General features: G+C 66.9%; 1 protein-coding gene across 14 annotated transcripts in view; it reads right to left on the bottom strand.

The window, feature by feature from the left end:
* ITGA7 (integrin subunit alpha 7) overlaps positions 1 to 23,081 on the bottom strand; it is a 24,279-nt gene extending 1,198 nt beyond the window's left edge. Inside the window, exons 1-26 of one of the 14 annotated variants that reach the window (XM_034792385.1) lie at positions 20,140 to 20,376; positions 13,769 to 13,896; positions 13,324 to 13,403; positions 12,611 to 12,866; positions 11,932 to 12,063; positions 11,525 to 11,644; positions 7,983 to 8,190; positions 7,681 to 7,874; positions 7,286 to 7,374; positions 6,966 to 7,093; positions 6,598 to 6,693; positions 6,072 to 6,133; positions 5,497 to 5,666; positions 5,258 to 5,407; positions 4,135 to 4,247; positions 3,685 to 3,889; positions 3,527 to 3,607; positions 3,120 to 3,199; positions 2,842 to 2,919; positions 2,462 to 2,564; positions 1,943 to 2,119; positions 1,574 to 1,681; positions 1,189 to 1,302; positions 921 to 1,019; positions 710 to 835; positions 302 to 414 (exon numbers count right to left, since the gene is read on the bottom strand). In XM_034792385.1, the coding sequence (XP_034648276.1) occupies positions 304 to 414; positions 710 to 835; positions 921 to 1,019; positions 1,189 to 1,302; positions 1,574 to 1,681; positions 1,943 to 2,119; positions 2,462 to 2,564; positions 2,842 to 2,919; positions 3,120 to 3,199; positions 3,527 to 3,607; positions 3,685 to 3,889; positions 4,135 to 4,247; positions 5,258 to 5,407; positions 5,497 to 5,666; positions 6,072 to 6,133; positions 6,598 to 6,693; positions 6,966 to 7,093; positions 7,286 to 7,374; positions 7,681 to 7,874; positions 7,983 to 8,190; positions 11,525 to 11,644; positions 11,932 to 12,063; positions 12,611 to 12,866; positions 13,324 to 13,403; positions 13,769 to 13,896; positions 20,140 to 20,309 (3,378 nt within the window). In that variant the 5' untranslated portion in view covers positions 20,310 to 20,376 and the 3' untranslated portion in view covers positions 302 to 303. Of the gene's footprint in view, positions 1 to 301; positions 415 to 709; positions 836 to 920; positions 1,020 to 1,188; positions 1,303 to 1,573; positions 1,682 to 1,942; positions 2,120 to 2,461; positions 2,565 to 2,841; positions 2,920 to 3,119; positions 3,200 to 3,526; positions 3,608 to 3,684; positions 3,890 to 4,134; positions 4,248 to 5,257; positions 5,408 to 5,496; positions 5,667 to 6,071; positions 6,134 to 6,597; positions 6,694 to 6,965; positions 7,094 to 7,285; positions 7,375 to 7,680; positions 7,875 to 7,982; positions 8,191 to 9,181; positions 9,304 to 11,524; positions 11,645 to 11,931; positions 12,064 to 12,610; positions 12,867 to 13,323; positions 13,404 to 13,768; positions 13,897 to 16,117; positions 16,258 to 19,723; positions 19,988 to 20,079; positions 20,111 to 20,139; positions 20,377 to 22,743 lie in introns of those variants that run through there. The other 13 variants (XM_034792393.1, XM_034792384.1, XM_034792389.1 and 10 more) reach the window with 13 other exon arrangements.
* Positions 23,082 to 24,141: the final 1,060 nt, after the last annotated feature.

Below are 24,141 nucleotides of genomic sequence, written 5' to 3' on the forward strand. Positions count from 1 at the left end.
ACACTCACCATCCCGCCCCCGCCACAGCCAGCCACTGGCCTGGTACACGCAGGCACGCTCACCGTCGGCACCCGCCCTGGCACACCCAGGCGCTGTCCCGGCACACACAAGCACACTCACCATCCCGCCCCCGCCACACCCAGGCGCTGGCCTGGCACACGCAGGTGCTAGCCTGGCAGACACCGTGCTCCCCCAATAAGCCTGGCACACCCGCACACTCATGCACTGTTGCTTCAGATGCTCTTGCACACCCATGCACGCCCCTTGCCCCCCGTGAACGAGGGGCGGGGCCAGCTGTTACCGCTAGGCCTCCCCGGCTTGTTTCTCCACCTCGGAGGGCTGCACGGCCAGCCGGGCCCGGTAATAGTTGGCGGCGTACGGGGCCGCGCGGCTGCTCCGCTGGAAGAAGCCGCACTGGGGAGGAAGCGAGGCCGAGGTGAGCGCGCGTCAGGCCCGGGCCAGAGAGCTGGACGTCGGGTTACGGACCGGGCAGGAATTCCTGGGGCGGGGGGGGGGCTAGGTGCCAGGAGGGGGCAGGGGAAGGGGAGTCCCTGCTTGGGGCTCACTCCCCCAGGTGGTGCACGGGAAGGGGGTGTTGCTGGGGGTGGGGAGGGGCAGGGGCCCAATCCCTGGGGGCACATCTGTCCTGGAGCAGGGACCCCCATGCAAGGGGCAGGGTAGCCGGGTCCCCCCGCCCCCCGGCTCTCACCTTCCACAGGACGGAGACCAGCAACCCCAGCACCAGGACCCCGGCCAGCACCGCGATCAGGATGATCCACCAGGGGACGCCCCGGGGCACCGCCGCACTCGGGTCCAGGTAGATGGTGACGGGGATCTGGGGGGGAAGGCATGAGCAGGATCAGGATCAGGACCAGAGGCGGGGCAGGGGGCGGGGCTGGGCGGAGCGGCCAATCAGGTACCTGCGTGGCGGCGTCCTTCAGCACCAGGTTCTGGATGGTGGATTTGACGGTGATGTTGGCGCGGACGAGCAGTTCCACGGAGATCACAGCCGGGTACTCCTGGGGGCAGGGACATGGCTCAGCCTGGTGCCCCCCCAACCCCCTGCCCCCCCAAGCTGTCCCAGGCAGAGGCAGGATTCTGCACCACTTCCTGTCCTACCACGCGGTGCAGCATCAACTCAGCCCCTGCGTCCCACCCCAGAGCTGGCTGCCCCGGGCGCCAGCTCACCTCCAGGAAGGTGCTGTTCCACAGGCGCCCCCAGACAGTGAGCACGGCCGAGCGGTCGAAGCTGTGGAGCGGGCACTGGAAGACGAGGCAGCGGGCAGTGCCCCGGGCGCAGTCCTGGAGGGGGGAGACAGCGGGTCAGTGGGGGGGCGGGGGGAGCCTGACCCAGCTGGACAGCGGGGATGTGGCCAGGGTGCTCCACCCCAGAGGGGGTTGCAGGGACGAGCCGTGGGAGAGCGCTTCATGGTGTGCGGGGAGGAGAGATTCCCGCCCCCTCTCCCCACACACACACAAATGAGTGATTCCCTCCCCAGGGCCCCCCCACAGCCCCAGCCGGGATTACCCCAGCCCCCCCCGGTCCCGATTTCCAGACCCCGGAGCCACTCACCAACGTGACGTTCTTCCTCTCAGCGTGGGCGCGGTGCCACCAGGGCCCCGTGCTGGGCACCTCCGGGCGCTCGGCCTCCCTCCTGCTCCTGTCCTGCCCGTGGCTCTCCTGGGGGCGGCAGGAGAGGTCACAGGGCGGGTGCTGGGGCCCACGCCACCCATAGCCGCCCCCCAGCCCCTCAGTGATGCTGCAGCATGAGCTGTGCCCCCTGATGCCCCCTCCCCCATGCCAGTAGGGCAGGGCCCCAATCCCCATAGCTCCATCCCTGCAGCAGGGGGACCCCAGTCCCCTCCCCCCCGTGGCCTGAGAGCCGGAGACCCCCCCGAGCTGAGCAGCAGCCCCCAGCTCCCCGCCCCCCATGCCACGTACCAGTGCCAGCCGTAGGGGGTTGGCTGCCGGGCTGCAGGCCACGCGCTGCCCGGGCCGGGCCGCCAGCTCCAGCCGCAGCGGGTAGAGCAGCCACTTGCCATTGGCGATCTCGTGGGGCCACATGAGGTTGAGGAAGGCCGAGCCCAGGGTGTTGAGCGACTGGCCCCGGTTGGAGACCTGCGGGGGGCAGGGACCCTGAGCCAGGCGCCGCCCGGGGGGACACGCACTAGCCTGAGTCTGTGGGGCAGGGTCAAATGCCACCCACCTGCCCAGATGGGGAAACTGAGGCACTTTAGGGGGAAGAGATGTCCTGACTCCCAGCCGCCCCCCCCCCCAGCTCTAACCACTAGACCCAGCTCCCCTGTCCCAGATGGGAATGGACCCCGGTGTCCTGAACCCAGCCCCCACCATGATCCTCAGCCCTCCCCCATCCATGCTCAGGGTGGTCGCAGGGGAGGCTCAGGGTGAGGTCTGGTGTGGGGGGGGCGTTGCTGCCCCTTCCCTGAGCGGGGTACTCACCGTCACCTCGTAGCGCACGGCACTGCCCACCTGGCCCTCAGTGCGAACAGCGCTCTCGCCCCGCACCCGGCCGCCGAAGAACAGCCGCCGCGGGATGGCCACGCTGCAGGGTGGGGGGAGAAAACGGGGTCAGGGGGGTGTCTTGGAGCCCCGCAGAGCCCCCCCCCCCGACCGCTTGCCCCGCCCCCCCCCCCCAGACAGCTTGCCTTGCCCCCGGTCCCACCCCAGCCTGCCCCACCCCCGCCCCCCAGATGGCTCACCTCGCCCCCGCCCCGCAGACGGCTCCCCCGGCCCCCAAGCTGCCTCACCCCTGCAACCACCCCCACGGCTCCTCCCTCCACCCGCTGTGCCCCCCCAGCTGCCCCATCGGGGGCACTTACCCCGTGACGGACAAAGGCAGCTCAATGACCACACGTGCCCGCGCCGTCACAGGCCGCAGCCCCGGCTGCTCGCTGATCCTGAGAGAGAGAGACGGGGGGGGGGGTAGGGGCATCATGGGGGCTCCCCCCACTGCAACCCGCCAGTGACCAACTGCAATTCCTCTGACCCCCTCCACAGCCAACCCCCCCACCCCCTGAACATCACCCAGCCCCCATCACCTGTTTGCTCCCCACCCCGGCGTCCCCTGCCCCCACCCAGCCCTGCAGGGGGCGCTCACGTGCTCAGCTCCAGCTCCAGCTCCAGCTCCCGCGTCTCGATGGTGATGCCCGAGGTGCTGACAATGAGATAGAACCGCACCTGGGGGGGCAGAGAGATCAGGGCCATGGGGGGGGGGCAGAGGCCAGGGGGAGCAAGAAGCAGGTGGTGAGATCTGGGCGCAGTGCGGGGGGCAGTGAGGTCTGGGCGCAGTGCGGGGGGAACAGGGGGCACTGGAGGGGCAGTGAGGTCTGGGCGCAGTGCGGGGGGAACAGTGGCACTGGAGGGACAGTGAGGTCTGGGCGCAGTGCGGGGGGCACTGGAGAGGGAGTGAGGTCTGGGCGCAGTGCGGGGGGAACAGGGGGCACTGGAGGGGCAGTGAGGTCTGGGCGCAGTGCGGGGGCAGGAATTTAGGGGGCTGATCCCCACCTGAGCTCCGCGCTTCATGGGGTTGCCCAGCTCGCACTGCACTTGAGAGGCGTTCAGATTGGGCAGGCATGGCTGCTTCTCCTGGAAAGGACGAGACGTCAGAGCCCGGGGCCAACAACCCCTCCCCCCACCCCTGGCCCCCCCACCCCGTCCTGTACCAGGCCGGGCCCGGCCCACGCGTCATGGGCCCGGACCCCGGAGTAGGGCAGGGCCTCGGGGAAGGTGGCCGTGAGCAGGGCCTCATGGGCATCGTCCCCATCCCGCTGCGGCGCCGCTGGGTCCGAGGGCAGGTTGGTGACCTGGATCTCCAAGGCCACGTCCTTCTGGTCGCTCATGGCGAAGACAGCCGTGCCATCGGCACCCCTGCAGTGGAGAGAGGCAGGCCCAGCGCCGCGGTGAGGGGCCTCTGTGGGCATCAGCACAGAGACCCATGGCATCCTGGAGACAGCAGGGGGGCACCATGCAGGGATCTGCCCCCAGACCCGCCCCCTGGATAGATCCCAGCCCCACTCGGCCAGCTGGGGCGGGAGGGCAAGTCTGAGAGGGGCCAGTACGTGTCTCTTACCCCTCCCCCCATCCTGGGCCCGCGGGGCTCAGCCCCCCCTCACCTGGGCAGGGGCAGGAATTCGGCGTCCCCCACGCGGGAGCAGAACTGGTAGCGCAGCTCGAGGTTGCTCTGGCAGATCTTGTCCTCCCCGCAGCCCTGCTTCAGAAAATTCACCTGGGGACAAACCCCCCCCGGGGGGGGGGGTAGCTGGGATGACCCCCAGGCAGCGCCCCTCCCCCTCTGCGCTGCCCCCCTGCACGGCGCCCCGCCCCCCAGCACGGGCTCGCCCGCCGGCTCAGAGCCATCCCCCAGAATATTCCCGCAGACCGCTGCACGTGCTCCAGCTGCCCAGAGCCCAGCTACGCCCACAGCACCGACGAACGATGCCCCCCTGGGGCGGGGCCGGGCGCTGCCCAGCGGGAGACAGCGACACCGCGCAGGGCTCACACAGCCAGCACTGACATGCAGCCTCCTCTGGGGCGGGCCCGGGCGCTGGCCAGCAGGAGACAGCGACACCGCGCAGGGTTCACACAGCCAGCACTGACATGCAGCCCCCTCTGGGGCGGGGCCCGGGCACTGCCCAGTAGGAGACAGTGACACCGCGCAGGGCTCACACAGCCAGCACTGACATGCAGCCTCCTCTGGGGCGGGGCCCGGGCGCTGCCCAGCGGGAGACAGCGACACTGCGCAGGGTTCACACAGCCAGCACTGACATGCAGCCCCCTCTGGGGCAGGGCCCGGCGCTGGCCAGCAGGAGACAGCGACCCCCCCAAAGGCTGACACCGCCTGGAGGAACAGAAGAGTCCCCGGTCTGGGCGCTGGCCAGGGCACCCTGACGAAAGGCGTCAGGGGATCGGCACCGCCAGGAGCTCGGATAGGGTGGCCAGATAGCAAGTGTGAAAAACTGGGACAGGAGGTGGGGGGGTAATAGGAGCCTATATAAGAAAAAGCCCCAAATATCAGGACTGTCCCTATAAAATCGGGACATCTGGTCACCCTAAGCTCGGATCCCACCAGACGAGCTGCTCGCAGGGCAAGGGGCCGGGGGCCGGCAGTGGAGGGGGCAGAGCGCCTCCTGCTGGAGCCTGTTCCTGGCGGGCCTCCCGCCCGTGGGCTGAGCAGGCCTGAGTCTGCTGAATGGGAGCCCACGTCCCCGGGGGCCGTCACCCAGGAACCCGCCTCACCTCTGCCCTCTGGCTGCTGGGCAGCTGGGCGTTCAGCACGGGCATCAGCGGGGGCAGGGCGGCGGCCTGGACCTGGCGCTTGCTCCGGGCGTGCTCGATGCTGTACGTCAGCACCAGGACGATGGGGCGGAGCTTGTCCCGGATGCTGTCCTGTAATGAGGGAGCAGGGGGCTGAGCCGGCGGCAGGCCGGGGGGCGGGGGCGGGGGCGGGGGGCCGGGGCGGGGGCAGCAGGACCCACCTGCAGCTGGAAGGTGGCCTTGACGCAGGCAGGGGCGCGCTGGTGGGGCAGCTCCACCACGTCCGAGAACTGGTGTTCGGGGTCCGTGGGCTTCCGGTCCAGGAAGGCGACTCTAGGGGCCTGGCCCAGCTTCCGCCGGTCCACGTCAGCGTCCAAGGTGTACGCGAGCGCTGGGGGCGGAGGGAGGGAGGGCGGGCATGGGCTCTGCTGCGCCTTCCATTCCTGGGGAGATTGCTCACCCCTCGGCAAAATGCAGCCACCTCTGGGGTGGGCACGGCAGCTGTTTATACGGGGATCTGTCACCCAGTGCTGAGATGCAGCCACCTCTGGGGTAGGGCTCCCCAGGTAGCTTAGAGCACCCTCAGGTTGCTCTGGGTTGTGTCCTGCTTCCCTTAGCATCCTCTGGGCTCTGGGAGACAGAACAGCCGTGGGGCAGCGTGCTCTGGACGTCTCCCTGTGCCGGGTCTGGGAGCAGGGCCGATGCAGGGGGGGTATTCTCAGGTGGTATCCTCCCGCCCCCCCAGCGCGGCACGTCCAGGCCTGGGGAGCACAGGGCCTGGCCCGGCAGTACTCACTGACGCGGGGGCTGTAACTGGCAGGACTGGCCGTGTAGCTGAAGCAGGCTCGTATGTCCACGCTGCACAGGGAAACCACAGAAAGGCTCGGCCTGAGACAGGGCCAACATCAAACCAGCCGTCCCTCCCAGCTGGGGGGACTCAGCACCCCACCCTCCGGGAAGGAGGAGGAAGAGCAGAACCTGGCTCTGAGCAGCTGCTGGGACCAGGAATTTGCCCCTTTTGTCGGGGTCAGAGTGCGCCGCTGCCCTCGAGATGGGCGGCGCTAACCCCATTGTGCCCCTGGGGAAACTGAGGCAGGGATTGGCCCAAGGCCCAACAGGTCAGTAGCAGTACTGGGCACAGAACCCAGGAGTCCTGGCTCCCTGCCCTACTCCCTACCGGCTCTAACCACTAGACCTCCCTCTCTCCCTGGGTGTGGAAAGTGTGCGTGGCTGGCGGGGGTGATACAGGCACAGCTCTGGATCCCAGGGAGCCTGGAGGTGGGGGCGAGGACGGGCAGCCCCCTCCCCAGGCCCGCTCTCACCAGATGCCCAGGTGGTGGGGGCAGTTCCTGCTCTCCAGGTCGATGTTCGGGGGGGAGAGGGAGACGTTCTTGGAGACGTGGATGACGGGCCGGGCTCTGCAAAGCAAGAGGGGAAACCGCTGGCAAAGGCGCCCGGCCGGCCCACGCCCCGGCTGCACCAGGCCTCCAGCTCTGCACGGTGTGCGGGTCCCATCCCCTCCGCCCGCCGGGTCCAGGTGGACCAGTTGGCTGCGCCAGCGTCACCCAGGGGGCTGATCCAGCCGGACGCAGTGCAACGCCCAGGGCTGGAGGGGCCAGAGTCCCACCAGGCCGCTCCCTGCCCAGCACACGGCCCCGTCCATCAGCCTGGGGCAGCGGGCAGTGCCCACCTGTACAGCACCACGCTGTCCGAGAGCGAGCCAACGAGCAGGTCCGGGTAGAGATTCCCGTCGATGTCCAGGCCCCCGGACAGGGAGTAGCCGAAAGTCCTCACCCCGACGCCTTCTCCGTCCAGGACCTGCAGGGGGACAGACGGACGGACGGAGAGCCGGGGAAGCAGCAGCTGCCTATTGGGGGCGGAGCCGCCAGTGTTTAGGACAGGAAGTGAAGGGGGATCCTGGACCCCAGGGGGCCGCCGGGGGAGGGACTTAGGAGCCTGTGGACCCCACAGTTCAGTGACACCCTCCAACCCCTGTTTACGCCCTCTCACCTGGGCCGGTTTGGTGACGATGCCCAGGTTGCTGCCGTGATAGATATAGACCTTGCCGGCTCCGTCAAACGGGGCTCCCACGGCGATGTCTGGGGGGGGGGGGCAGGGTTACGGCTGGAGCAGGCCAAAATGGATTTGGGGGCCCCCCGGGCACTAGGACCAGAGCCAGGGCAGTTCCCCTGCCCAGAGCTGGATACGTGCCACGTGGGGGGGTCCCTCCCTCCTGCAGGGGCAGCTCCGTTCCCCAGACCCTGTAACCCAGCTGAGCAGCCAGCCCCATTGCCCCCACAGCCCATACCCACAGGGGGAGCCCCCCAAGGGACGGCGCCGGGACCCCAGGTCAGCCCCAGCCAGGCTCCCCCCGATCTCCCCTCCCCGGCTGCCCGGCCCCTCACCCTGGAAGCCGTCCTGGTTGAGGTCGCCGAGGGCGGCGAGGCCGATGCCGAACATGGAGCGGGAGGTGCCGTTGAGGCGGATGGGACGGGCGCCCTCCCAGCGCCCCGCCTGGTTGATGTACACGTAGGCGGCCCCGCCGATCTCCTCCTGCCGATCGAAGAAGTGGGGCGCCCCCACCACCAGGTCCATCCAGCTGGGCAGGGGCAGAGGGGAGCAGGGTCAGGCCCAGCCCCTGCCAGCGCCCGCCAGCCCCGGGGCTCCGAGCAGCGGCCACGTCCCGACCCCCCAGCCCCCGGCTCACCCGTCGCTGTTCAGATCCACCACGGCCACGGCGTAGCCGAAGGAGGAGGTGAGCTGCTCCCCGGGCAGGACGGCCTCGGGCACCAGGCGGTTCACGTTGTCCCGGCGCAGGATCAACACGGCCCCCGTGTGGTTGGCCCGCGGCGCCCCCGTGACAAAGCTGAGCTGGTCCTGCCGGGTCAGGCCCTTCCCCGAGTCGACGGAGAAGCCTGGAGCGGGGGGCAGAGCGACAGGCAGGGTTGGTGCTGCTGGGGGGATGGGAGGGTCCCTTAGGAGCAGGGGGCCAGGGACTGGCCTGGCCCTACTCTCAGCTCGGGTGGGGTGAGGCCAGGCCAATCGCCCCCACCAACACTTGCTGAGCCCCCCGCTGCTAGATCCCGGGTGGGAGGGAATAGACGGGTTCAGTCCAACGCTGCGCCCTCGGCCAGTGCAGCCCGGGGGTCCGTGGGCCCTACACCAGCCAGACACACCGAGACCACTGCCCCCTGCTGGGTGGAATCAGCACGGCTCCTGCGTGTGGCAGAGGCTCCGTACTGCACAGAGCTAGAGGGGATTCCCGCGCAGCTGCCGCAGCGGGGGCTAGGCTGGAAGGACCTGGCACCTAATCCGTCGCACGCTGAGCCAGGACGTGGCCGCCGGAGGCCGGGCCATGAGCCAGGGCAGGACTCCACACCTGGGGCAATTTGAGGCTGGATGGACGCCCCCCCGCTGGGGAAAGGAGAGGTTTGGCTAACACCACCAAGTCCACACACAGGCTCCCAGGGGCTGGACAGAGCTGGGGGGAGGGGGGGTCTGGGAGGCACCAGATGTGGTCTCCACCCACCCATCCTCAACCCCACAGGGTGGCCTAAAGCCAGGCCCCCCACTCCCTTCTCCATATTGGGGAGGGGGCCCAGATCACACTGATCCCCAGCGCCCAGCCCCTCTGCTGCTCCGTGTGTGTGTCTGTCTCTCTCTGCTCAGCCCCCCCAGCCGGGATACAGCCACGGGGGCGGGAGGATGCGGGGGCCAAGGGGTGTGACCAGGAAGCTGGACACACCTCATATTTCAGATACCAGAGTCCGGGCCCGGTCCCCAGGCCCAGCGTCGGGGGGCAAGGCCCAGCAAACACCCAGCAGGCGGGGGAGGGGTGACAGTTCTGCAAGGGGGGGGGGGGGGGAGGATTGCCCAAAAACAGCAGAGTGACCCCCCCACACTAACATGTCTCTGCTCTGCCCGGGCCTCCGGCTGCCCCTCGCCGTACCACAACGTAGATCAATCTCTGATAATTTTCATATGACTTTACATTGTGCCTCTTCATATAACCTTGTGATGGGTCTACCCACGTGTGACCTCTGTTTTCATGGGACTTTGTATCAAAGCCTCATTTAGAAACTTTGCATTGCCCTTGGTATAATATTATAGCCCCTAAGGATAGAATAAGATAGAAGAAACATTTCTGTTTGCTAGCAGTAGAACAAGAGCCCCCCCCCCCCACTCTTAATCAATTGCCCTGTTGAATGAATGAGGTGTGGATGAGCAAGGCATGGAAGGCAGCACCTCCAGACAGCCTCAACTGTTGGAGAGGGGCTGGGAGCCAGACCCAAGGACAATAAAACGTGTCAAGTGGGCTCATTAAAGACAAGCAGACATACCCACGGCCTCGGGGGTTAGAAGCAAGCTCCTTCTTTTGGAAACACCCTCTTTGCAGCATTGGGACAACACTCAAAAGAAAGCAGCACAAAGGACCAATGGACACAGACACAGAGTTTGAATCTGGTCTAGATTTGCATAAGAGGAAAGCTGCTATAAAAGTGAGGTGTCTTGCAGAGGACCCCGGGTCTCGTCTTGCCAACATGGGAGCATCGATCCGGATCGGCAGAAGCCCGGCTCCACCCCCTCCCCCATCTAACTCACCTGGCCAGTGAAGTTAAGGGGAGCAACTAATTGGTAACAACAAGACGGAGTGTGTTTGTGTGTGTGTGAGTGTAAGCGTAATATAATACAGTGTTAATGAATACATGTACTACTAATAAATGTGGCGTTTTGTCTTATTCCCCCTGAAAAGATCCTGGGCAGGACTTTAAGTACAACCTCAGTTTCCCTGTGGTGCTCTCTAATAGCACATTGGACCACCCTGGAATTCCCAGGAGGGTGGGGGGTGTCTGGTGGTAGGAGCTGAAAGAGGTGGGGGTGGGGGTCAGGACTCCTGGGTTCTATTCTAGCAGCTCCAGGGATGCTGCCAAGCCAGCGGCTCCCCCGGCTGGTTGCTGAGCGCCCCCCCGGGATGATGCCAGGCAGGACGTGCCCGTGCGACAGCCGAACCAGGCGCTGCTCCGTGGCGTCCGTCTCTGGGGCCCAGGCCAGCAGCGGGTCCGCACGTGGGAGCTCCCTGCAGGCAGGAGTGGGGGTGATGGGGGGGCAGCAGCCAGGGCTCAGCGAGGGGGAGTACATCCTGCTGGCATGCGCTGGGGAGAGCCATGCACCCCCCCGCAGAGCGACACCCCCCCCACACACATCCCACAGGACACACCGCATGCAACACACAGCCCAGGCAGCACCTCGGGGACCCTTCCAGGCTCCACGTCCCTCTCCCAGCAAGGATCCCCAGCCCCCAAACGGCTGCTGACAGAGTGGTGCTGACCCCCCTCCTGTCTGCAGCCCCCCACAACACCTCCTGCCCAGGACCCCCCAGCACTGCAGCCAGCCCGGATGGGGCCCAGCGCCCGTCCCCGGAGCCTGGAACGTTCCCCGACGGCACGGACACAAGACGCTCACGCCCGGCAGCAGAGCTGGCCTCCCCCGGCGCTGGGACTGCCCCTGCTCACGGCCTCCCCCGGGCACCCAGGGGGGCAAGGGACGGTGCTAGCACCTAGAGACGTAAGGGGCAGGGGCTGCCCTGAGCAGGTGTCCCCAGGGATCCTCCCCCCTGCTCGGGGCCTGGGGACAGCGGGACGCCCTCTGAGCAGGGCAGGGTTCACGCCCCCTCCCCGGTGCCACAGCCAGCAGAGGGCAGCAGAATCCGTGTTCCCCGGGCAATGAGCACCAGGACGTGTAAATCCCTGGGCACTAGCATCCAGCCTGGCACGTGCAACCACAGAGTGGGGGGGCTGTGGGGGAGAACCGCACAGAGACAGCTCCGAAATGGGGAGAGGGAAGGTGGGGGGGTGCGTGTGGGGTGTGTGCAGGGTTTGTGTGCTCGTGTCTGTGCACGGGCAGGGACGGAGGTGTCTGTGCAAGGACAGTTTGTGCATACACATGGGGACGTGCCTAGGGAGGGGCAGGGGTAAGTGTGAACAGGGGTGTGGGGCTGCGTTCAGGGAGGGGCATCAGTCACCCTTCTCCCCCCCCCACGCTATGGGGCAGGACCCGGGCGTGGCGCCCCTCGCTGGCCCAGGAGCAGAAAGGAGTTTTCATTTCCCCTCAGCTCCAAACGCCAAGAGGAGAACGCCGAGCTCGGGCGTGGGGGGCAGGCGGCGTCCCCAGGGGCGGCACAGAGCCGGGGTCCTGGCCGGCCACTCGCTCGCTGACAGGCGGGCACCACACGCCGCCGCGGTTACAAACCTAAGTTGCTATTCTGGGCCACGTCGCCGACGGTGCCGGGCAGCCGCTCGCCGGGCTCTGCCGTTTTATACACCAGCTGATCGGGGTCTGCGCTATGAACGTTTGTCATAAACAACAGACCTGTGGGGCCGCGCCAGGCCAGGGGGCGGGGGCAGGGAAAGAGAGAGAGAGAGAGAGAGAGTTAAAGGATGGAGACCCCTCCCCACCCAGGCAGTGGGGAGCCCCGGGCGAGGGAACCGAGGGGTCGGCCCCCCGAGCAGCAGAGACTCTCCGATCGCCCCATTTCCCTCGCTGATTTCCTTCCCCGCGGGCCTGGGGGCCAAAGACTCAAATGGCCACTGCCAATGGCCGGGGGCTGGTTCGGCCCTCATGCCCGGCCCTGCCTGCCGCCTGGCGGCGCTCCCTACCGAAGTAGCTGTTGGCGGGCACGGGGATGAGGGAGGGGTCCTGGTCCTTCTCCCCCCCGGCTTCGTAGGGCCCGTCGTCGTAGGTAACCAGCTCCAGGGAGCTCTGGTTTACCAGCTCCACGCGCAGGTCCCCTGCCAAACCAGAGAGGGGTTAGTGGGGGCAGGGTGGCACAGGGGGGAGGACTGGGGGCAGGAATAGCACAGGGGGGCAGGGATGGCACAGGGACATCACGGGGGGCAGGGACGGCATGAGGGAGCAGGGACGGCATGAGGGGCACAGGGATGACACGGGGGGATGGGGGGCAGGGATGGCACAAGGGAGCAGGGACGGCATGGGGGGCACAGGGATGGCACGGGGGGGGGGGGGGAGATGAGGACAGTCTTGGATCCTCTGCTGCCTGGCACAGAGGTTGGAGCTTCCAGCGTTGGGTCTGAACTGAAGGTGGCCACACTCCCTAAGGAGAGAAATGGTTCTCCCCTTCCCTCCCCCGCCCCCCCCAGCCAAGGGCCCCTTCCCCCACCTGCCCCCCCAGCCACGGGCCCGTTCCCCACCCTCCCGAGTTACCACCAGTCCCAGGATAGCTGGGCCCATGCTCCGATCTGGGGGGCGCCCGGTCCCCAGTGTCTGTGGGCCTGGGGTGAGAGGAAGGAACGCCCGCGGGCCCCCGGCCTGGCTCACCCTTCCAGTTGTAGGTGCCGGGCGCCCCGAAGAGTACGTAGTGGTTGTCTGCGGTGAAGCCGGCCGACACCCCCTGCTGGCAGAAGCCGAAGCGCTCGTGGCCCTGGGGGCGCCCCTCGCAGAACTTCCACTCGCCCCCGTCCAGCTCCTCTCGCACCGTCAGGTCCTGGCTCAGCACGTAGCAGCGCCCGATGACGTCCCGCGTCTCCAGCGGCTGGTTCACCCGGTTCCGCGATTCGTAGAGGTGGGCGCAGGTCTGGGATCGAGCCGGGGGATGACAAGCGGGACGGGTTAGAGAGGGTCCCGCCCCCTCTCCCAGGCTCCCCCCATCACTCGTGAAACACGAGGGCCCCCCACACGGGGGTCCTGACTCTTCGGCTGCTGGCTCTGGGGAGCGACTCGCCTCAGGCCACACACCGAGTCAGCAGCAGAACCCAGGTGTCCTGGCCCAGCCCCCCAGGTCTAACCACTGGCCCCCCACTCCCTTCACAGCCAGGGAGCGAACCCAGGCGTCCTGGCCCAGCCCCAGCCTGCCCCCCTCCAGGCTCTAACCCACTAGACCCCCATCCCCCCCCCCGAGGGCAGAGCAGTGGGCGTTCNCCGCCCCCCCCCCCCCCCCCCCCCCCCGCGCCCTACCCCACCCGCCCCCCCCCCCCCCCCCAGAGGGCGCGGCGGTGGGGTCCCCCCCCCCCCCCCCGGGCAATGCCACTCACCACGATCTTGCCGCCGGCCCCTTGGCTCTTCACGCTGACCCCCAGCCACTGGTTTTCCTTGCTCTCCTTGTGCAGGTCCACTGGGGGGAGGCGCAATCAGCCGCCAGGCAGACAGCCCCCCCAGGGCCCCTGACGGAGACCCACTGCCAGCCCCCCACCCCTCCCCTTGCAGTGTCCCCCCCGCCCAGCAGATCCCTTGGCCCAGGATTCCCACCCACTCCCCCATGGGCAGTGCCGGGCACCAGCCCAGAGACAGCTCGGCCAAGGGCCACGCACAAGGAAACGGGGCCAGATCCTGCTCTGGCGGCATAAATCAGGGGTAACCCGCCCCCCATTTCAATGGAGCCACTCTGGATTTGAGGGCAGGGTCACCCCCACTCCCACTGTGGATTTATGCTGATGCCACCAAGGGCAGGTTTCCCCCCCCCCCCCGGAGTGCCCGTACCTCCCTCATCGATGGGCACGCGCCAGCAGTCGTTGATCTCGCGTGTCAGGGGGCAGGCGTAGAGGCCGCCAGTCCGGTTCGCCCTCTGGCCCGGGAGGCCTGGCGCCTGTGGGGCCCCCACCAGCATCCTGGGGGAGACGGGCGAGCGTCAGTGGAAGGGGGGAGATGGGATCAACCACCGCCGGACGCCCCTCAGGACGGGGCTGCAGTGACGCCGGGCTCCCAGCCTGGGGGCAGGGGGCACAAGGGGCCCATGTACAATTGCCAGGGGACAGCCCCCTGCCCCCCAGGTCAGTGCCCGCTGCGTGGCCGAAAGGAGCTGCCGGCCCCGGGACAGCAGTGCTGCAGAGACCCCCAGGAGTGGGGCGGTGCCGGAGCCCTGTCCCAGGGAGGGGCCCGGCGGCCCTAGGGCTCCCCTGGCCAGATGTGCTGGGGGATTTGGGGGAGACCGTTGGGCTGAGACCCAGCCCAGTCAATCCATGAGCTGGTGCCCAGGCGGCAGGCGGGAGCGACCTTGGGCAGGGGGGGCCCTGCTGCGGGAAGGAGGGTGGGCTGAACAGGGGGAGGGGACCCATGGCTCAGGACAGGGGGGGTCCCGGGGGGCAGGGGGCTCCGCTCTGATCAGCTGTGTCCAACAGCTGCAGCCTCGGAGGGGGGCCCCCGCTCCCGCCTGAGAGCCACCAAGGGAGCCAGCCCCGGTACCAGCTGTTCTCAACCGCCCTGGCCACTCGCTGGGAGGGGGGCAAACCACAGCTGGATCCCCCCCGCCCCCAGATGTTAGCCTGCCTCACGCCCCCGGGACCAGCTGCGGGGTCACAGCCAAGGGGTCAGGGGGAAGGGCACTCGCCCAGCGCCAACTACTGCTGCCCGCTTGAGACAGAGACAGACGGGGCGAGGCCGGACTGGCGCCAGCCAAGTGGGGCAGAGAGCCAGGAATGGGGGGACCCCGAGACTGCAGGTGATGGGCGGAGCCTAGGCGATGATGGGCATGTGCACAACACACAGCCCCGCGCAACCACCCACCGAGACACACACACCCAGAGCCCCACGCAGCACCCTGCACAACCACACACAGCCCTGCAAAACCACCCACCGAGACACACCCAGAGCCCCACGCAACACTGCACACATCCACACACACAGCCCCACGCAACCACCCACCGAGACACACACACAAAACACCCTGCAAAAACACCCCCACAGCCCCCCCCACACACACACACACACCCACAGAATGGAATGGGTCATGCTCCCCTGGGCACTCACAACCCCCATGTGATTTTGCAGGCACGCGCACACACACACACACACACACATGCCGGCCCCTGCTCCACCCCACAGAGCGAAGCACTGAGTTTGCCCTTGCCTGAGGCGAAACCCAAGGTCTGATCTAACACCTGGGGGGTGGGAAGAGGCCAGGCCGGCCCCAGGCCCCATTCCAGGCCCAGCAGCTGCCCCCAGCCTCAGCCCCACGGGAAGCTCCTTGGACCCAGCCCGGCCCCGATTCAAGCAAGACACCTGGAGCGCAGAGCCGCCCCTCTGCTCCCCGACTCCAACCCGGGTGATGGGGGGGCACGGCCAGGCCGGGAGAAGAGGGGACCCTCACATCCACAAAGCTGGCTGGTGGGGGGGGACAGCTGTGACCCCCCACCCCCACCCCAGGCTGCACCCAGAGCAGGGACACAGACAAGGTGAAACTGACCACAGAAATGGGCAAGGCCACCCCACCTCTGCAGACTGGGAAGGGGGGGCTGGGTCCGGGGGGGGGGGGGGGCAGATTCTGATGGGAACAGCCTGGAGCTATGCCAGGAGCCAATCACCACATACAATAAATAACCAGGACCAGAAGCTGCTGCTTAGTCACCGGGTAATTAATCACCAGGAGCAGGGGCAGGGATGCGGGATTGGGGGAGGGGCGACAGAGCGGAGGGGGGGGGTGTCTCTGCTCTTGGCCGGGATCAGGATTCAGCCGCGGGGGCCACGCCCCAGTCTCAGGGCTGCCACACCGGACAGACCCGGAGCCAGGGGAGGGGATCGGGCCCCTCGCCCACCGGCCCCCGCCCAACACCGGGGGAGGAGCCCCCAGACCCCCACGGAAAGGGTTTGCCCGAGCCTGGGGCAACGGCAACATTGGATCCTGGAGCCTGAACGCGCCACGTGCACACTGCTCCCTCGTGCGCCAGCACCCGCTCGCACCAGCACCCGCTCGCACCAGCACCCGCTCGCACCAGCACGGCATCTGCCCCTCTCCCAGAGGCCCGTGGCCGTCCCGTGCACAAACCCCCAGGCACGGGCCCTGGCACACAGACAGACGAGCTCCCATTTCCTGGCAGCCCCAGCCACGCTCACTCTCGCCAAGTGCTCCCCTCGGCACTGCACGCGCCCAGCTCTGCCCCCTGGCACACAGACTCGCTCTCGCCCACGACTGGCTGGGACGCCGGGCCCCGGCGGCGAGAGGTGGCAGGGGTGTGCCCGGGACCAAGCAGCAGGGACTGGCCACAGCTTCAGAGCAGGTGGGCTCCTGCAGCCAGCAACTCGGGGTGGCCACCAGCCCCAGGCCTGCCACGCACAGGGACCCTGGGGCTGGGCCTTGGCTTAGTTCCATTGTCGTCGCCAGTCGGCCCCTTCGCTGACTAGCGCCAGGCCAGCAACAGAGCAGCCTATGGACCCTCCACAGCTGGTGCTTCTGCTGTGCCCCCCCCAGTGCCCGCCCCCAGCCCGTGCCCCCCCCCCCCCCCGCCGCCGCTTGCTGGGGGCCCCCCCCAAGCCAGTACCGTGCCCCGCCCCTCACAACACCCCCTGCTGGGAGACCCTCCCCCCGGCCAGCTCTCCTGCTGCTCCCACAGGGAAAGAGAAGCCAAGGAGGCAGGAGAGCTCACGAGAGGAGATAGAGACGGAGCCGGTAAAAATAAACTGGAATTCACTCCAAATAACTCGACAGCAACATGCCCAAAAAAGGACAGGGCCAGAGAGATCCCATGAGCGTCTGTGCTGGCCCAGGGCACCAGGGCAGCCACCTCGGGGGTCCCAGGGGCTGGGCACGGAGCCACCCTGCACCTTTCCTACGCCCGCCCCCAGCACGCACCCCCCTTACCCCTAACTCCCCACTGGGAATGCACCAATGCTGCCTCGGTTTCCCCAGCGCCCCACCCTGCCGCCATCCCCGCTCAGCTCCCACGCTAAGCCCCCCAAGGGATCCCATTGTCCAGACGGGCTGCCCCTGCCTGGCACTTCAATCCACAGCCCAGGGCAGCTGGACCTGGGGCCCCTGCGACTCATGGAGATTTCGTTTCCTTTGGCATCACTGCTGATCCCAACACGAGGCATGCCAGGCGCATCCCCCTGGGCTGGTGCCACAGGCCGGCTCTGTGCCGGCGTCAGTCAAGACCAAGAACCCCAGAGTCACGCCCGGCTAACGCCCTCAGGCGGCGGAATCGGGGCCCAGGACTGGGCAGGATCTTTCCTTCTCCCTCTGGCCTGGGTGGCAGGACACCTGGGTTCTATTCCCAGTTCTGCCACTGACCCGCTGAGTGACCTTGGGTGAGCTCCAGCCCCTCTGTGTGACTCAGTTTCCCCTCCTGCCCCTTGACTGCCTTATCTAGTTAGACTGTGAGCTCCTCAGAGCACAGATAGTTTCCAACTCTGCTGGTGCAGCGCCTGGCACGACGGGGCCCCGATCTCAGGTGGGGCCCCTGGGCCCTGTGGCCATATAAACCATACCCCTGCGTTTGCACCCAGCTCCCAGACCAGTGCGCAGCAGTTCGTGCTCCCTTTGCGCTGTGGAAGTGACTGTGCAAGGCGCAGGGCTCGGGGACTCGGCCGGACACAGAGCTGACGCTGAGAAACGAGCCAGGTGGACCCCAGAAATACCCCAGTGCCAGGGATGGGACGGACCCGACTCCCACTCCAAAGCCCTCGGCGCCGAGCCTCCCGCCTCGGCAGCGCACAACAGCCCGGCCGGTATTTGCACTAATCCTGCGCTTTGTCCGTGGCGTCGCAATGCAAGAGCGGCAAGAGCAAATCTCCCTGCGGGGAGGAATTCCGGGAACGTTTGACAGGCTTCAGCCTGGAGAACGAGGAACATGACCAAAGCTCCCCCCGGCCCCAAAAAACAGACAGACGCACGTAGGGACCTTTCCTGCGCCAACCAGGGCGTGAGATCCGAGCTCCCCAGCACCTGTTCATTACCCAGACTGACCGGCCTGCAACCGGCCCGGCTGGCATTTGACCAGCTCAGCCCAAAGGGATTTGGTTTTACGAGAGTTTTTATCTTCTCCGGGCAGCAACCTCCCCTCCAGAGACACCCAGGGACAGATCGGATCTAAGTGCATGGTGCCAGCGAGGGCACTGCTCTGAGGACGCTCACAGCAGCCAGGCACTGCCGGGGCTCCGAATGGGGCTCCGCTGCCAGGGGCCCAGCCCCGGGAGCTCCCCCAGGAGGTCATGCTGCCAGCGCCCACCGGCAGCTCTGCGGAGAAGCCAGCAGCTGCCCCCGAATCCAAATCAGAGTTGACAGGCTGGGAGCCAACAAAGATGGCGCCGGAGGCGTGATAAGGGACAGCACATTCCCCTAGTGCCGCTGCGCCCACGCCAGCCCTGCGTCACCACCAACAGGGGGCACTAGCACCACCAGCCATGACTCACCTGGCTTTGAGCAGCTGCCAGGAGCCCCCAGTCCCCCCCCCCGATGTCTCAAGGGGGGGCACTGAAGAGCCCCTGGGGAGCATTATAAGACTACAAGCCTCACCCCCCTTTCTCACCCCATGTTTTGCTGTTGCTCTGTGCACTCGATGCGCCCCACCCCAGAGGTGGCACCATCCCAGGGACGCAGCGCAGGGCGAGTTTGCAAAGGGGCTAGAGAAGCATCATATTCCCACCCCCGTGGAGCAGATGTGGGGCCGATGATGCTGCTGCTGCCGCTGGGGCAGGCCCGGGGGGTTCTCAGCCTCCCACCCCCACGGATCAGAGCTATCGATTTCCTCTCCCGGCTCAGGCTCCGATCCCTGCTGAATCATTTACCAGGGAGGGGGGAACCCAGGGATTGGGCCCAGGGCAGCTCGCAGAGTCTGGGCCCCTTGACTAAATGGCCCATTAATGATTCTGAGCAGGGCCCACAGCTCCATTCATATTCATGAGGGCTTTGTTTAACCCTTGGCAGGCTCCCTCGGCAGCAGGGCACACACTGGCCCAGCTGGGAGCCGCCCACGTCCCTTGCCCCAGGGGGCCCGGTCCCTGCACCCAGCGAGAGCCCAGCGGGACGCCGCCAGGCTGAGGATTGCAAAGCGCTGACATGGCCACCGTCCATCGCTCCTGTATCACCAGCAACACCACGGCCCTGTCGCCCCGCACGCTGCCAGCCCCAGCGCACGGCCACTGACCTCGCTACACGGACAGACTTCAGCGGGCTAGTGGACAGAGCACAACATTGGGACCAGGGAGCCCTGCTCCCACCTCTGCCACAGGGTGACCTTGGCCAAGTCCTTTCCTGCCCCGTGCCTCAGTTTCCCCATCTGCACAATAGGGATAATGACACTGTAAAGTGCAGGGGGGGATTATTACACAGCCCAGCCCAGCTCTGCGCCCCCCCCCCCACAACACGTTCTCCCACCAGCAGGTCTGTGCCCCCCTGAATGGGGGGAGGGGAGAGGAAGGAACTGCTGTGGTACAAGCTCCCCAGACTGTGCCCCCTCCCACAGCCCCTGGGGATCTGGGCATCTGCTCCTGCATGGGGGGCACCCGGCTTGCTCCAGACAGTGCCCCTCCTCTGCCCCCCCGGGGCACCACCAGGGCAGGATGCCTGGCAAGGACTATCCCCAGCCCAGGCTGGCCAGCCCCGCACCCTGGCTCTGGCCAGCCCCAGCCCCATGGGGTGTGTGTACTAGTCAGAGACACCTCCAGGTACCCCCTGGCTGGGCAGCCCCCACCCCCCTGGAGGGGATAGAGCTGCCCCCTTACCTGACCTGACAGGTGCCGCCCAAGGTCACCCAGAGAGTCAGGAAAAGAACCCAGGAGTCCGGACTCCCGCTCACCATTAACAACACTTAGCTCTTAGGGGTGACTCCGGATTGACCCTGCGGGAACTGAGATCCGAATCCGGCCTGATTCCATTGCGGTGGGGGGTGACTCCGGACTGACCCTGGACAGACTTTGCCCCCGACACCGGGGCCAGTCTGGGTTTCCCACTGGAGGCTGGATCTGGCCCGAGGACCCCACGAGCGGATCGGAGAGAATACAGGGAGCGACCCCCCCCCCCCCCCCCCCGGGGAGGTTCCGGGGGGGGGGGAAGGAGGGCGCCCCCCCCCCGCACTCACCAGCTGGCGGGCTCGGGCCGGAGCTGCCGGTGCAGGGNGGCGCCCCCCCCCCGCACTCACCAGCTGGCGGGCTCGGGCCGGAGCTGCCGGTGCAGGGCCACGGAGAAGCCGAACAAGCTGCCGCCGGCCCCGTCCTTCAGCAGCGGGTCGGTCCCGTCCAGGTTGAAGGCGGCGCCCGCCAGGAGCTGGAGGCCGAGGCCGCAGAGCCAGGCGCCCGGCGCCCCCCGCATGCTGCCGGCCCCGGGACAGGTGCGTGGGAAACCCCCGGCCGAGCAGCGCCCCCCGGGCCGGGCCGGGGCTTCGGGGCCGGGCAGCTGCCGAGGGCGCCGCCCCCCTCCCGAGCATGTGCTTTGCAGGGGGAAGCGCCGCTGAAATGCAGCCACCTCTGGGGGGGAGCCAGGAGCGCGGGCGGGGGGGGGCGGGGCGGAGGAGGAGCCGGATCGGGGGGGGGGGGGGCTGGCCAGGCCGCCGGGCTGCGCATGTTCCACCCCCTTGGGGTCACTGGGCTGCAGGGGGATGGGCTCAGAACAAGCAAACGAGTCCCCCACTAAGGACATGGCCCAGTTCCCGCAGCACCAGGGGCAGCGGGCGGGCCAACCCCGTGTTCTTCGCTGTGAACCAGCTGCCACGTTCCACCCCAGAGGCGGCTGCATGTCAGCAGGCAGGGACTGATCGTTGCCAGCGTCAATCTGCAAAGCACCTTGGGGTGCTGCCTCTGGCTGCCAAAGGCTGGAGCAGCTGGGAAGCCCCTGCCAGCGAGCTCCCTGCCGCTGAGGTCCCCACAGCCAGGGCTCCCCCCCAGCCGCAATAGCGCGCCGGCTGGGACTGGGGCAGTTGGGACCCTCTGCAGCCAGCACCCCCTGCTGGGAGAGGCTGGGAAAAGGGGATAGAGCCCCCCCAGCAGCGGGCATGCCTACACGCTGTCCCGTGCTTCGTTACACAATGTGGGCTGGAGGGAGTTTGCAAAAGTGGGTAAGAGTGAAGCCCCGGGGCTCTCCCCTCCTGGGCAGGAAGGGCGGGCAGTGCTGCTCCCACTGCAGGACGGTTGCAAACAGCCGGGCCCTGGAGTACAGGCCTGACCCCAAACGGGAGCACGGTGGGCGTCACATTTTTCCAGCACATTTCCAGCTATTTTTAAACCGCTCCCGCTCCCCACGGGCGTTACAAGCTATTTACGAGTTGGCTCCAGCTCGGACGCTGGATGCAGCAGCCCAAGAATCAGGCAACCCTTGACCTTCCTCCCCCAGTCGGTTCACTTCTGCTCTCCAGGGCCGAGGCAGTGCTGGGACAGATGGGGGGACCCCGCCCCTTTGCAGAGCCCCGTCTCTGGGACCATCTGCCTGATGGCCCCACGAGCTCTTCCTTCGCAGTGGAACCTGGGAACGGGCCCGATTCAAGCCACCGGCCCAAGGGAGCATATGGCGTTAGCCTCCGTTAACTCCCTCCACCTGCACGTCCCCCCCAAAACATTCTGTGCCACACCCGAGACCTGAGATCAGACCCCCAAATTCCCCCCGCCCTCTCGGCAGCATCCAGCGGGAGAAGGCTGGTGTCGCTCAGGTCCGGCTTCCGTGGGGGTCTGGACTCAGAGGCAGTTGTGGGTGGGTAAACGAGGAACAGCCGGTGTAAATGAAACCGAGCCTCGGGGCGTCCCTTCAGCCCTCGGCACGGAGGGGGCACTCGGCCATCTGTCGGCTCGAAACGCGGCCCGACAGCCACGCCCCAAAGCCAGGTCCTGGAGCCTGGTTCGCGAAGCGAGATGCTCTCAGCGTCTCTCGCTCCCTGCTGCTCTTCTATAGGGTGGGGGTCTCAAACTGGGGGGCGGGACCCCTCAGGGGGTCGCGAGGTTATTACATGGGGGTCATGAGCTGGCAGCCTCCACCCCAAACCCGCTTTGCCTCCAGCATTTATAAGGGGGTTAAATATATGAAGTGTTTGAAATGTATAAGGGGGGTCACATGCAGAGGATTGCGGGGTGAAAGGGGGCACCAGAACAGAAGTTTGAGAACCACTGCGGAGGGTTTGTAAAGCTGCCCTGCGCCGGCTACATTCACCCCCTGCCGACCCCAAGAGCCGGAGGTTAGTTTCAAACCCACGAGATTTTTTAAAACAATGATCTGGGGCTCTCCCCCTTTGGATCCCACTCGGGCCGGGGTGAAGCTTTTCTCTGCGACCACAAAGGCCAGAAAGTTCCTTTGCTTTTGTAGCAAGGGGCCAGGCTGAACGTCTTCTGTCATGGCAGGATTCAAGGACCCGGGGCTTGGAGAACAATCCCGACCGTCAGCAGCACCCGTTGGGATCAACGCCTGCGTTTCTGCCCAGTGGAGCGGGACGAAAAACACCCAATATTGACCAGCAAATGGCCGCTTCACAGATCACCTGCCTGCCCCCCGTGTCATAGGCCAGAGACTGTCCCCCATCCCTCCTGCACTAAACCCAGCGTGTCTGGTTAAACCATCTTCCAAAAAGCCCTCCAGCCTGGCTGCGAAGATCCCACGGCCTGAAGGGTGGAAGGGCCAGCCTGCTGGGAGAACGCCATTGGGCCTGCCGGCGTCGGTCAGCATCTGAGATTCTGCTTCACTTCCTGTCCTAAAACTGCAGTCTGGCCCCACTGTGCCCTGGGACAGAGCTGCCCCGTGCCGCCCGCCGGCTGGCTGCTCTCACCAAGGGCACGTTTGCCGGGATCCTTTGCAATGGGAGGCGTCATGGAATTGGCATTGGGCTGATTCTCTCCCCCTGGAGAGAGCTCCGGCATGTGCGTGTCCCCTCTTGGAATCACGCCGCTGTGTGCCCCCCCCATCGGAGCGTTTCTGCTTCAATACAAGTGCCGACTTCCACAGGCAGCGTCCCTGGGGTAGAAGATTCGGTTGGCTTCGACCCCTCCGCTCCCCCTGGCTTCTGAGAGCCCCTTTCAGTGGCAGCCAAGCGACGTCAGGGCCTGGCAGCGGGGCTGGGCCGGCCCTGGCTCCCCGAGCCGGCTGGATCCAATTCAGGGGGAGCTGAGTCTCGTGAGTGCCTCAGGGGGCGGTGGGTGGGGCTGGCAAAAAGAACTAGGCCAGAGAAGGGAAAAACCTCTGTGGGTGTGGAAATAGCTGGAGCCAAAGAGCATCAGGGGCTGGGAGCGGAGCACTGAGAACAGAACTCTCTGAACCCTGTCCCAGGGCCGAGTCCTTCCGCCCCTCCCGGGAGCGTCCTCCCCCCATGGAAGACAGAGGGGAAGAAGCTAGAGAGTAGAGGGAGGAGGGCGGATGGCAACGTGACGACAGGGCACGGAATCAGCTGGTCCGTGCCCATATACCCGCCTGGCACCTCTCTGCAGTGGCCGGCTCGGCCTCCGGAATCTCAGCTTTCATGCCTAGCCGTCAGAGGGGCGAAGGAAACCTCAGAAACGTGACCCACGAGTAACCCAGGCAGCTACGTCTGCCGGAGTCTGCACAGAGCCTGGGCCAATAGCTCAGAGAAGTGTGAACCGTCCCCTTCATCACGGGAAGGGGTGGACTCAGATTCCCAGTGCCGAGCATGGCTAACGCCTCCAGCCCTCGTGTGGAGAGGGGGGCAGGGTCCCTTTGGGGGCCTCGGCAGGGGGCGGTTGGGAGATGCCGCTGCTCATTTCCCCCCCACACCGCAGAAGGGCCCCGCAGAGCTTAGCGAGTCCACGATGAACCGCGGCCTGGCCCCACTGGATGTCAGGAGGTCGGCGCTCAACACCCCCCCCCCCCTTATTTCCCAGTCTGACCCCACTGAGTGGCTACAGTGCAGGGCTCCTGGGCTCCGTTCCCAGCGCTGCCACCGGCTGCGGGCAACTCCCAACCCTCAGAACCGGGCACTGATGTGGGGGACCCCAACTTGAGCCACCTCAGGCCTGGTTCTCAGAAGATGCCGAGCGCCCGCAGCACGTCCGGCCCGACTGGGCTCTCTGCCTCCGACACAAGGAACAATTCGATCCCCTCACGCCCCCCCGGCTGCCTGGGCTCCGGAGAACGTGGTTGTGTCGCTGGAGGCAGCAGATCTGTCGCCCAGGCGCGCGGGGAGTCAGCCAGGGCTATTTTTACACGGTCACTG

The sequence above is a fragment of the Trachemys scripta genome, chromosome 16 (assembly GCF_013100865.1).
Source record: "Trachemys scripta elegans isolate TJP31775 chromosome 16, CAS_Tse_1.0, whole genome shotgun sequence".
NCBI classification, from domain to species: Eukaryota; Metazoa; Chordata; order Testudines; family Emydidae; genus Trachemys; species Trachemys scripta.